At 38.1% G+C, this 13,105-nt stretch overlaps 1 protein-coding gene across 2 annotated transcripts; it reads right to left on the reverse strand.

Annotated features, from left to right (window-relative positions):
- Positions 1 to 2,315: 2,315 nt before the first annotated feature.
- On the reverse strand, positions 2,316 to 6,642 carry LOC104701097 (membrane-bound O-acyltransferase gup1). Of its 2 annotated transcripts, none has more exons than XM_010416730.3 (19): positions 6,320 to 6,642; positions 6,174 to 6,232; positions 5,900 to 6,081; positions 5,749 to 5,797; positions 5,474 to 5,577; positions 5,312 to 5,376; positions 5,141 to 5,211; positions 4,805 to 4,864; positions 4,605 to 4,718; positions 4,291 to 4,415; positions 4,139 to 4,190; positions 3,971 to 4,033; positions 3,610 to 3,719; positions 3,413 to 3,505; positions 3,242 to 3,323; positions 2,908 to 2,985; positions 2,746 to 2,821; positions 2,606 to 2,655; positions 2,316 to 2,501 (listed from the first exon to the last, which is right to left on the reverse strand). In XM_010416730.3, exons 1-19 carry the CDS (start codon positions 6,435 to 6,437, stop codon positions 2,451 to 2,453), a joined length of 1,602 nt encoding a protein of 533 aa, XP_010415032.2. In that variant the 5' UTR covers positions 6,438 to 6,642; the 3' UTR covers positions 2,316 to 2,450. The 2 variants fall into 2 exon arrangements, with proteins under 2 accessions (XP_010415032.2, XP_087314374.1); XM_087458248.1 differs by having other exon boundaries at positions 5,312 to 5,369; positions 6,320 to 6,630.
- Positions 6,643 to 13,105: the final 6,463 nt, after the last annotated feature.

The following is a 13,105-nucleotide window of genomic DNA, read 5'->3' on the forward strand; positions in this document are numbered from 1 at the left end:
ATTTCATCTGTCCTTCATAATAAAACGATTTAATTTAAATCAAAATGTGTGATTATGCGAAGGAACGTTCCTTCAAAAGGGACGTTTATTTGTCCGTCCTTCCTTACACGTGGCATGCTCTCGGTTGTTTGTGTTGTTTGGGTAGGGGATAGAAAAAAATTGAACCATCGACTTCTATTTTTTATCTCCGACTCTCTCTCTCTTGTTTCTATCTCTCTCGACGAGTTTACCGCCGCAATAATCCTGTTGTTTGGCGATGAATACCTAAGACGTCCCATACCAGACGACCTAGAAAGACTACTCTATGAAAATGAAAAACGTGGATTTCCCGGGATGGTTAGGAGCATTGACTGTATGCATTGGGGGTGGAAGAATTGTCCAACAGCTTGGAAAGGGATGTATTCACGATCAACCGGAAAACCTACAATCGTGCTGGAGGCGGTAGCTTCGTACGACCTTTGGATATGACATGCTTTTTTTGGAGCTCCAGGTACTATGAACGATCTTAATATTCTAGATCGATCAAATGTTTTTGATGACATTCTTAACGGTAAAGCTCCGGAGGTCAACTACTTTGTCAACGGAAGGGAGTACAATTTGGCGTACTATCTCACCGATGGTATTTATCCTAAATGGGCCACTTTTATACAATCTATCCGGCTTCCACAAGGTATGAAAAATTCTCTCTTCTCTAAAAAACAAGAAGCTGTGCGGAAAGATGTTGAGCGTGCATTTGGAGTCTTGCAAGCTAGATTCGCCGTTATTAAAAATCCATCTCGTTTATGGGATAAAAACAAAATAGCAAATGTTATGAGAGCATGCATAATACTCCATAATATGATTGTCGAGGATGAACGAGGAACATACAGTTACCGAAACATTGTTTCTGAATTTCAACACGGAGAAGATGTGGATCAAACATATACCGTCGGTGCCGCCAGCTTGAGTTCAAATATGAGCACAACGATTACTCGTCTTACAGAAATTCGGGATAAAAAAAGTCCATGAACGGTTAAAAAAAGATTTGATTGAGCATATTTGGACTAACTTTGGACATTTTCCAGATAATGAAGATTGATTAAAAAAATTCTATGAATTGAATAAAATGTTTGTTTTTTATCTTTGATGTTTGTATGGTTTATGTTTTTTATCTTTCATGTTTTAATTGTATATTTTGTTTTTTTTTCAAGTTTTTGTAACTTTTTATTTTTTTAATGTTTTTAATGTCAATGTTATATGTTTTATTTAAATTAAAACTTTAATATGTTTTTATTTATTAATTTAAATAATTAATTTTTTAATTTAATAAATCTATTATTTTCTCCAGGGGACCAACTCTGAGGGACACCAATGCTCGTACTAAACTTAAGAAACTCTCAAAATAAGATTAATATATTTGAAAGACCATAAATTGTCCTCTACCAATGCACATGCTCTTACGTCTGAAAGACTGAAATTTTCCATTTAGAGCCACAAGATTAAAAAGCAGATGTGTGTCTTAATCCTCCAGTGTCTTGTCCCAACCTGTTTTTGTTGGGTTGGGAAGGGACAAATGTGTGACATTGATGGTCTTCTTCAGTGGTCTCAATCGCACCTTAACCTATCAAAACTCTGTAATGGAACTCGTATCAGTATTCTGAATACTGTATTCACTTTTCGCACTTTTTCTATATTTCATTTCTTCTTCACCTTCTCTCTCTTTCGCCTTACAAGCTTCTCAGAAACTGGATTTATGTTGCTTGCAACCTACCAGACCTATCTTATGTCGCCTACGAGACACAAAGAGACTGGGTGTCTTAACATCACATGGGTGCCTAAGAGTATGTACACCAACCGTGGCAAATCTATACATCTACGGAATGCGCAACCTGAGATGTGTTTTGGCTGGGCTAAACAGAATACCGCCACACCGCCTGGTTGTTCTAGTCATCAGAGTTAAGATAAGGGAAATCCTGCCCTATGTAGAATTTTGCTTGACTTTTGCAGAACGCAGATATATGAGCTAATCGAAGTGGTGGTGATGATGAATTTGATTGTTATCATAATAGTTAAGAAGTCTTATCTAAGGAATGTAGACAGTACCAGTAAGGAGCTGAATTGATGAATAAGCAGCCTGAGTCAGCACAAAATCGTTCATAATGCATGAAGTTTGTCAGTTAGGCCAATTTGGCTGCGTCCATGCCAGAGGATTCACGCACTAACTGGTTTGGTTATGATAATAAATGGATCGTCACTCATTTACCAGATACCTTTTCAACAGCATTCAATATGCTTATATCATCTGCAGGTGGTCTGTGATCATCCATCCAAAAGCCTTTGGCAAAGTTAATTTCATTTTTGATTCTTCCAGCATGGAAATACTCAGTTAGCCCGACCAAAATTTTATTCAAAATGTAACCATAATGACATTACTTGATTAGAACTGAGGAGACTACAACTCTTTGCCTCAGCTACTTCGGGCTATGCGCTCTACTTCTCAAGTCTTGGATGTGGAACATCAGCTGCAAAGTAAAGAAATGAAAGTTGGGAACATTCAAACAACATCTAAAGCTCCAGGAGAAAAGTAAACTAAACATTCAGCGTAGCAGAATATCTAATGCACTACCTTTGTACCCACGTACAAGCTAAAGAACACTCCACCCAGAACAGGTACTCCTGTGATATCAAATGAATGAACAGTATTTAGTAGCAGCGTCTGACAAAGAACATTAAATGAAGACTGATAACCGTTGGGTTTCTATATACCTTCTCTCTTAAGAAAGCTGGAGACCAACCAGTTTATACCTGATGGTCCAATGACATAGCCAGCAAGATTTGCAATCTGCAATTGAGGAACTCAATCTTATTTTTCAGCATGAAGGCGACTACAAGAATGGGACATAAGAATATTCAGCATAAGCTATTTACCATGAGGCATGTGATTGTGACGGCACCAGACAACGCCTTGAGTTCACGTAAGAGGAATTCTCCTAAAGCACTCTCAACCTGCAACAGTACTTTTCATGTTACTACAATTCCTACGGACACGAAACCAAATTAAAAAGGAAAAGGAAGTTCTATTTGTCATTGGGATATATGATAACTAGACGGGTCCAAAACATATCATATGCTAGTCAGACGCATTGCCTAGTCTCTACCATCACAATAATGTGCGATAATATATCACATTCATTCTTCAAATGTTAGCATGGTAAAGACTTGGAACTTATAGAGAGACTAAAACAACCATTGTTTAACTGACCTTGTATGCATTGGATGCTGATTTCAGTAACATTTCTGGCATGAAGAATAAACATGTTAACCATGCCCATGAAAGAAGCTTCCTGGTTGCAAATAAAACAGTCAACCATATGAGAAGTTGGATCAAATAATTCATACAACGCAAAGGAATCATATGAAGGCAATAAATTACCATTCCAAATCGTGCCACATGGCAACAAATGTAAATACAACCCACACATTCAGAAACTTTCTTCGTGATCCACCTAGAGGAATATACATATACCTAAAGGAAGATGTTAACTTACTATTATACGAGCTGGCATTAAAAGAAAATGATGCAGCGACGTTTTAAGTTGAAACCAGGAGTGTAGTGTTAAACATTCTTACCTGATAAGCCACCTATTAAATGAAGCATGCCAGGTTTTCCAGAACGATTCCAGGCTGTAGCAATTGTTAATGCAATTTGGCATGTTCTCTACAGTTTCAATGCCATTCACCTAAAAGAAAATGTTTACATTATTACATTCAGAACTGCATACTAATTTTTCATCCGGCCATATTTCTCGGAATTTCTAGCTTTGTAGCCATGATCGCAGCAACAATTTGAAAATTGCTTGCTATTGAAATTTCATAGACCAGAACGTCATCAGTACAAAGGACTAAGTTAACTACCATAGAACTGCTAGAATTTTATTCCACTAAACGATCATAGAATAATAAAACGATCTCAAGACTTGAAGGGGCATACCAGAGACCAAAAGCGGAAATATCTCCATAAAAGAAGGAACTTAAGCCACATGAAGTTTAACACCTGCAGCAGTACAAATAGCACTACAGATCAGTTTCAGGTATTCTGGTTCTCTACAATAAAAAAAAAAAGTCAAAGCACACGACTAAATTTCCAAGAGCCTCTTACTCCATATCCGACAATAAATATTTCCACAGGAGATAGTTCTCTCCACAGACCACTGTCACAAACACAAAGAAGTTAGCATTTTGTATAATTAAAAGATTTGAAAAACAGAACGATGAAGTGTAATTATTATCCTAGTCCTGAAAGAGTTTCACCTGATCACAAAGGCATTGTAATAAAATAAGTGTGTCATAAGTTCAATCAGCAAGAAGCTGAATAACCAACGCACTCCATACCGAGCAACATCTTTGAATGAATGAGTATTCTGTGGCATATCTAGCTGTAAAAATATAGGTTTGTAGTGAGAGATCATGAAGACGACCCACTATGAAAAAACGGTGTTGATTCTTTGTGAACTCTTTTCTACAGTAAATGGAAGTTTATACAAGAGAACCAGAGTTCGGGATTCTAAAAACAAACAAAGACATGAAAGGAATAGAAAAGTGAAGGCATGGCAAGAACCACAGACCTGAGAAGCAAATGCATTAAAGCTTATGATTGGCCCCGCAAGGTACAAGGGTGCATACACCAAATAACAAAGGTATAGAGAAAAGCAGCAGCTGTCACTTGCAAGACCTCTCTCCTAATAGGTTATACCATGTTAGAGATGAGTTATGCAAGAAAAAGAGATTAATTATAGAAGTTAAACAGTGGTGTCATGCAGTCAACCTGTCGAAGTACGTAGCATGTCTTCCCCAACTTACATAAGGAACAGCGTGTTACATGTTTCTGCAATAACAAAATAACAAAATAAGAGATGGCTACACCATATGCTGTTAACCATTGATCAAGGAAACAGTATAAATACACAAGATATAAAACTTAGAGAAATTAACAAGCAACTACGAATATCAGCAGCTCTATTCTATATATGCCAGGAGAACATATCGACATTTTTTTGAGGATAATATTTTATTTCCCGAACACAATGCAAAATTACCACGAACACCTATTCCAAAACTACTGAGAGTAGGAAGACAATACATATCAAGAAAGGAAACACACCTCCTCATCAAAATGAGAGTCCAGTTGGCCCCAGTGATAATCGTATCCAAAGCTTATCATGCGCAAAACAACTGCAACAAAATTATAAGTGGGCAACATACTGCAATCCGACTTTGTTTTTCAAGGTAGAGAGACAAAATGTAGTCAATGGTAACTAGATAAATCAAATACCAAAGTTGAAGCATATATGCCATCTAAATGTGCCCCTAAAGTTGTCCAGGAATTCAAACTGTTGCCTTGGAAAAAGAGAGGAACAATCAAAGAGTTAGACTTCACAGCAACCACACAATAACTCCAACTGTACATGTCAAATATGAGATGTACATGACTCACCCGAAAATGGAGAACGAATATCCTTCATAAATGCGATTGCAGAAGAGGAAAAATATGTTGAATGTCCAAAGCATGTAAGGAAAGTATTTTGTCCGTGCAAAAACCTGCATTAATGTATATCAACTGAAATCTGATCATCTTAGAAAATATCAAACTTAGTATATGCCACAAGAAGCTAAGATATACTATATCCTTCATTCTACATATACTCTTACGATCCAAACTACCAATATACCAAGACTACTATAGGGAGATATATTGAAAGGAAAACATACCTTAACAAGAAGGAAATTGGCTGTTGCAATCGAGAGAATGTAAATGACGCTGGAAGTGAATGCGGAAACAACTCAGCTTAGAGTCAGAAAACTAAAGAAACAATGTGATGCTAGGAAGCAAACAAAAAAGATATGTGGAATCAGCACTTACCAAGCTCCATGCAAGTAAACCAAGTATATCAACGATAAGGAAAGCCACAAGATGGCCATTCCTTTAGCTTTCAATTGGAAAAAAGACCTAAAACCATTTGCAATCACAGTGAATCCCGCGAAAACAAAGCTTAGAGTCGGCAAATTCCCACGAAAATTTCTCCATTGAGCATCAGAAACATCCTACAGCCAAAAACACAGATAATGAGCTTCAAAGCAATAAGAATAATTTGGAAAAACAAAAAAAAATGAAAATTTAAGGAATAACACATTACATTACGTCGATTAGGAATGAGCCAGCCAGGAGCTAAACCATAGAGCTTGAAGTAATGATCTAAAAATTCAAAATTCTCATCAACCAAAAAATCACAATCACATGACTCAGATTTTAGAAATTTACAAAAAAAAAAATTGGAGTTACCGTGAGAGACACGAAGCGATCTCCATACGACATAAGCATAGAAGGCGATCGCGTATAAGAGTAGAAGAACGAGCTCTCTTTGTTTCCATTTTGCGTTTCGACTATTGTGAGTGTTCATGGCTTCTCTGTAATTGAATCAAACCCCAGAAACGAAGCTCACACTTTTGAGAAATTTGTTTTTAACCGACAAGAGAAGCGAGCACTGAAGCGCCGGTGAAGCTTCAATCGGAAACAGAAACGTAGTTGGGTTCTTCCGGTGGGTTCATAAAACGAGATCCAAACGAAGAAGACGACTGATTCTCTCCACGTGCGTTTTAGGTTTTTTTTTTGTTTGTATGTTATTTGGTTTCTTAATGTTTAGCCACATAGGCCCAAACCCAAATTACGTTTAGTCACCAAAGCCCAATTGTTTTTATTTCTTAAAATCAAATTAATTTTACTTTTCAAAAAAATGATTAATCACATAATTGTATAAGAGTATATTTTGTTGGGTTACAAGAATAAAGCTTTTTAGAATTAAGAAAAAAAGCTATAAAATTATCAGATTTTTTTGTCTTCAGTTTTCATTATGGTTCCTATCTTATATGTAATAATTTAAAGCTTAATTTTTTTTAGTTTATACTAATATATCTTCACTATAAATAATATAATTCTTCAATATTAATAATATAATACATAATTTTACAAGGCTACTATCAAGAATGATTCCAAGTATAACACATATAATATTTTTTGGTCGTCTCAAAATTGAAGCTATTTCAACAAATGAAGTAAAAGTTATTCTTGTTTTTTTTTCACACTTGGTTTGGTTTTGAATTACAATTATTCCTAATTTTTTCTTCCAAATAGATGTTGGTCCTTTAAATGGTCTTTATGAGCTTCAAGCAGTTTTTGTACACTTTGAAAATTGATATCAATAATTTAAAAATAATAATAAATTAATAAAAGAAATGTGTAATTTCTGAGTCAATGATTTACTTTTAGTAACCAACTAAGATTAGAAATTGATTGCAAAGTATTTCGATGGGCAACTACCTTTATTTAACCAACTACTGGATGTTCATATAAAAAAAAAAGTCTCAACCCAATGCTTCATCAACCATATAAAGAACGCTCTATGTGTGGACATATATGAACTATTTTTCAAAAAAATTATTTATGTATAATGTTAAATCAAAGTTAAAATAAAAGTTCTAAAACGCTAAGAACATTTTTGATGGCTGTTTAGACTACTTCCATGACCAAGTAATAAATATTATTTTATTAGGTTTACTAGAAAAAGTGATATGCTTTTTCTTTAAATTATGTGAATACAACCTAGATTTTTCATAAATAAATCAACAATAATTTATTTATGAAAAGTGTTTTCTACTTGAAATTCAAATATATTATCGAAACAATAAGGCCAAATGGTGGATTTGGGACAAAGATCCTTGTAAGTTCGAATATATGATATATGTTTTTCTTTAAATCAACCAAAATACATGAGCTTAGATGATTGCATCCTCAATTTAGAGATTTTCAAACGATGTGTAGGTGTAATATATTCATTATGCTTAATTATTTATAAAACTATTATTATTATAATTTTTGACAGTAATTGATATGATCGTGGCCAGCAAGGAGACAGAAGCTGCAGAGAAACCGGAGATCGTGGGAAGGATCACTCGTTCAAGAGCTAAGGAGATGGCCAAGGAAGCTCATGCACTCATAGCTGACGGGTCATTCAATCTACCGAGGATCCAAGTCTTCAACATATCCACCCTGAAGACTTCACCCAGTAATGATAACTAGATAACTTAGGTGTGAAGTTTGTACTCTTTTTCCCATAGCTGAGTTTTGTCCCACTGGGTTTTCTCGGTATGGTTTTTAATGAGGCAAATGGATCACTACGTCGAGTTATCTAGAAGTCATTACCAATGGGGAATAATGTACTAATACAAGTGACTTCTGTACTACTACAGATCACCTAGACGCTTCGTTGTTTTTCTTATTTCTTTTACACGCCTTGTTGTTTTATTTGGAGTGTCGAACCCTAGGGTTTATTATAAACCCCAAAAGCCACGCCTCCTTGTTTGGTAGCGAAGAAGTTGTATGAACAAGCATTGTCACACTTTTTCTCTCAATTTGAATTCTAGAATGCGTTCTTGATTTCTGGGTTTCTATACACTTTGTGATTCAGAAACTCTTCACTTTGTTCCAATCCATACAACCACCTAAACCTCTATCTCCATCAAACCATTGTTTTCATCATTCGATCTTCACACATCATCACTCAAAGTCATTCGTCCCTCATCATCCACCAGATCACGTCGCCTATCACCTATCCTCAGCCTTTCATCGGAGTTCTATCCTAGGGAGATCGTATTATGTGGTATCAGAGCCAACTCTGTGCCAAAGGCTAAGCGATTCTAAAAACCCTAATCTCGTTTGTGTTGCTTGATTTATTTCGTTTGTCTAGTTTCAGGGTTTGTTTTCGTTGTTCATTGGTGTTTAGATCGAGTTCTGTGAGTTTAGGATTTAGTTTTGGTGTTGTTTCGAATTAGACTGCAATTAGGGTTAGTTATTTCGAATTTTGTTCATCATAGGGCTGGTATTGTTCAATTTTTCTAATAGTCTAGCTCGACATTAGGTCTGCAGTCATGTTTTCTGTTTAAAATTCAGAGTTTCAGAGTTTATTTTCGTTTTTCTCATTCAAGGAACGTTTTACTTCGAGTTTTCTTCTTTATTTTGCAGGTACAATGGAGCTTTCTCCAGAAGCTATGGAAGCTTTGAACCAAGCCATGGCTAAGCAAATAACAGAAGCAAACAAGACAATGTCTCCTCAGTTCCAGCAACAGATGGAGCAGCTCAGTAACAAGTTTGAGAAGCAGATCAAAGATATAGCTCACGCAACTAGCGCTTCAGATCAGAGTTCTTCATAACCGCCTAGTCCTAATAAGGCTCTCCGCTTAGCTAAAGGAAAGGCACACGTGGGAGCTTCTTCCAAACATACACGGATCGGAACAGCTAAGTCACCTACTGGGGGAAGGGAGACTTGTTTCAATCAGAGAAGAAACACTCAAAGCACAGAAAGAGAGCATCGAAGAACTGGTAGAGATCCTACACGCCCACGACGAGCTGAACAAGTAGCTGGGCATCGAATATACATTGAGTCAGATAGAGAGTATTCTGAAGAAGAAGAAGAAGTTTCAGATCATAGTCAAGAGACAATTAGGAGAAACAGAAACAGAGATCATGGCAGGGATTATGATCCTTTGAGGCAGCAGCTGAAGCACCTCAAAATTCAGTATCCTTCTTTTCATGGTACCAATGATCCAGAGACTTATCTAGACTGGGAAAGGAAGATGGAATCTAACTTTCAGGTTCCGGGTACTTATGAGTTGAACAAGCTAAAGATAGCCATATCTGAATTCAATGGCTATGCTTTGTTGTGGTGGGAGCAGTTGGGACTCACTAGACATCGACAGAGAGAGCCTGCTATCACTACACGGGAACAGTTAGTCACGCAGATGAGAAAGAAGTTTGTGCCTACACATTACCAGAGAGGGATTCTTAACAAGCTTAGGCGTCTCACTCAAGGCACTAAGTCTGTAAGAGACTACTATCAGGAGCTGGAAACGCTTATGATCAGGGCTGATCTGAGAGAAAGTGAAGACATGGTTATGTCTAGGTTTCTTGGAGGTTTGAACAGAGAGATTCAAGACAAGATAGAGCTGCAGAACTATGAAGATGTGCAAGAAATGGTACATAAGGCAGAGCTAATTGAATCACAGATCAAGAGAAAGGGAGTGAGGTCAACGTTTACGCCTAACATCCCCAAGCCAAGAGAGTTCAGTAAATCCGCCTTCACCAAGGACAGCAAACCCGCGACAGCCACAATCAAAGAGGAAGTTAAAATCGATTTCAAGCCCAAGAGTAGCACCTCTACAAGTCATATCAGATGTTTCAAATGCCAAGGAATGGGGCATTATTCCAGAGACTGTCCTAACAAGAAGATGTTTCTTCTTCAAGAAGGAGGAGAGATTGTGCCAGTAGACAGTTCAGAGAGTGAACCAGAGTCTGAATTCGGTGAAGAAGGTGAACCAGCAGTCATGGGAGAGATGCTAGTAGCACGCAGAGCTTTAAGTGTTCAGATTCATCCAGATGACAGAGGGCAGCGTGAGAACCTATTTCACACCAGGTGTATGGTTCAAGACAAGGTCTGCACCTTGATCGTTGATGGTGGTAGCTGTACTAATGCTGCTAGTGAAGAAATGGTGCAGAAGCTTAATCTCAAGACCACTTCACATCCAAGACCTTATCAGCTACAGTGGTTGAACAACAAGGGAGCTTTAACAGTCTCGCAGCAAGTGATGGTGAAACTAGCGATTGGGAAATATGAGGATGAGCTGCTTTGTGATGTGATTCCAATGAAGTCAAGTCATATCCTTTTGGGAAGACCATGGCAGTTCGACAGAAGAGTGTTTCATGATGGCTATACCAACAAGCAGTCATTTGAGTTCAAAGGACGCAAGGTCACTCTTCTACCACTTACACCCAGCGAAATCTACAAGGACCAGCTTCACATGAACCGCAAGGATACAGAGAAAGTGTCTCACAACTTGTACATCAATCACAGCAAGTTCAACAAGCTATTTGACCCAGAGATGACCACATTCATGTTTGTGTATAAGGAGACACTCACCAGTACTAAGTCATCAGGAGAACTTCCACGTGAGATGATAGAGATTATAGAGGAGTACAAGGATGTATTTCCAGAAGAGATACCTCCAGAAGGAGTTAGAGTGGACGATGAGAAGGTCAAGGCTATCAAGGAGTGGCCAACACCCAAAACCGTGGCAGAAGTTAGGAGCTTTCATGGACTAGCAGGGTTTTACAGGCGATTTGTGCAAGACTTCAGTACTATTGCAGCGCCACTTACAGAAGTTGTCAAGAAGGATGTAGGATTCAGATGGGAGGAAGCACAAGAGAAGGCATTTTCAGCCTTAAAAGAGAAGCTTATCACTGCCCCTATTCTTTTACTTCCTGACTTTATGAAAACTTTTGAGATTGAATGATGCCTCCGGAGTGGGTATATGTGTTGTTTTGATGCAGGATAGGAAGCCAGTAGCTTACTTAAGTGAGAAGCTAGGAGGATCGACGTTGAACTATCCTACGTATGACAAGGAGCTGTACGCCTTGGTTCGGGCTCTTCAAACGTGGCAGCATTACCTGTGGCCCAAGGAGTTCGTTATTCACACAGATCATGAGTCCCTGAAGCATCTCAAAGGACAACAGAAGCTCAACAAGAGACATGCCAGATGGATGGAGTTCATTGAGACTTTTTCCTACACGGTTAAGTACAAGAAAGGTAAGGATAATGTAGTCGCAGATGCATTATCCCGGAGGTACACTCTCGTTTCTACTTTGTCTTCTAAGCTTGAAGGTTTTGATAAAATAGTAGAACTTTATGAGACTGACATCGATTTTGCTGAGAGCTATGGAAAATGCCATAAGTTTGCTTTTGAAAACTATTATAGGCAGGATGGATATCTATTTTATAAGGATCGATTGTGCATACCAAGAGGATCCATAAGGGAACTGTTGATTAGAGAAGCTCACGGAGGTGGACTAGCTGGACATTTCGGAGTGTCAAAGACTCTACTTGGACTGCAAGAAAACTTCTATTAGCCTCAAATGAAGAAAGACGTTGAGAAGGTTTGTTCTAGGTGCCATATCTGCAAAATGGCGAAGGGTAAGGTACAGCCCCACGGCTTGTACACTCCTCTACCTATCCCTTCTCAACCTTGGACTCATATTTCTATGGATTTTTTCTTGGCTTACCTCGAACCAGAAATGGTAGAGATTCGATTTTCGTTGTGGTTGACAGGTTTAACAAAATGGCTCACTTCATTGCCAGTCACAAGACGGATGATGATGTTATTGTAGCTAACTTGTTTTTCAGGGAAGTAGTACGTCTGCATGGAATACCTCAAGTAATCGTTTCAGACCGAGATACTAAGTTTCTATGACACTTCTGGAGAACGCTATGGGCTAAACTTTGAACCAAGCTATCATTCTCAACCACATGCCATCCGCAAACAGATGGGCAAACCAAAGTTGTGAACAGGACGCTATCTACACTCCTCAGGACCTTAGTGAAAAGCAATCTCAAGTCATGGGAAGAATGTTTACCACACGTAGAGTTCGCATATAATCACACTAAGCATTCTGCTACTCTATTCTCTCCTTTTGAAATTGTTTATGGTTTTAATCCACAATCACCTCTAGACTTGATTCCTTTACCTTTAAGTGTGAAGTGTAGCTTTGATGGCAAAGAAAAGGCTGAACAGGTCAGGAGGATACATGCTAAAGCTAAGGAGAACATAGAGAAAAGAACCAAGCAGTACGAGAAACATGCGAACAAGGGCAGAAAGGAGATCGTTTTCGAAGAAGGAGACTTAGTGTGGATTCACTTACGCAAGGATAGGTTCCCAGAAGAGAGGAAGAGCAAGCTTCTACCACGAGCTGATGGTCCATTTGAAGTCATCAAGCGGATCAATGACAACGCATATCAGATTGATCTTCAAGGTAAGTATACCATATCATCAACATTCAATGATTCTGACTTGCTCCCTTACTATGCAGATTCCGATTTGAGGACAAATCCTTTTGAAAAGGGGGAGGATGATATGATCGTGGCCAGCAAGGAGACAGAAGCTGCAGAGAAACCGGAGATCGTGGGAAGGATCACTCGTTCAAGAGCTAAGGAGATGGCCAAGGAAGCTCATGCACTCATAGCTG

The sequence above is a fragment of the Camelina sativa genome, chromosome 7 (genome assembly GCF_030686135.1).
Source record: "Camelina sativa cultivar CO46 ecotype springtype chromosome 7, ASM3068613v1".
NCBI classification, from domain to species: domain Eukaryota; kingdom Viridiplantae; phylum Streptophyta; class Magnoliopsida; order Brassicales; family Brassicaceae; genus Camelina; species Camelina sativa.

Bases quoted from the DNA above. Each gene is read 5' to 3' on its own strand.
- LOC104701097 (XM_010416730.3), bottom strand. From the start codon at position 6,437: ATGAACACTCACAATAGTCGAAACGCAAAATGGAAACAAAGAGAGCTC. The intron at 6,233-6,319 runs GTAACTCCAATT...TTGAATTTTTAG, and splicing joins ATCGCTTCGTGTCTCTCACG to ATCATTACTTCAAGCTCTAT. The intron at 5,798-5,899 runs GTAAGTGCTGAT...ATTCACTTCCAG, and splicing joins GTTTACTTGCATGGAGCTTG to CGTCATTTACATTCTCTCGA.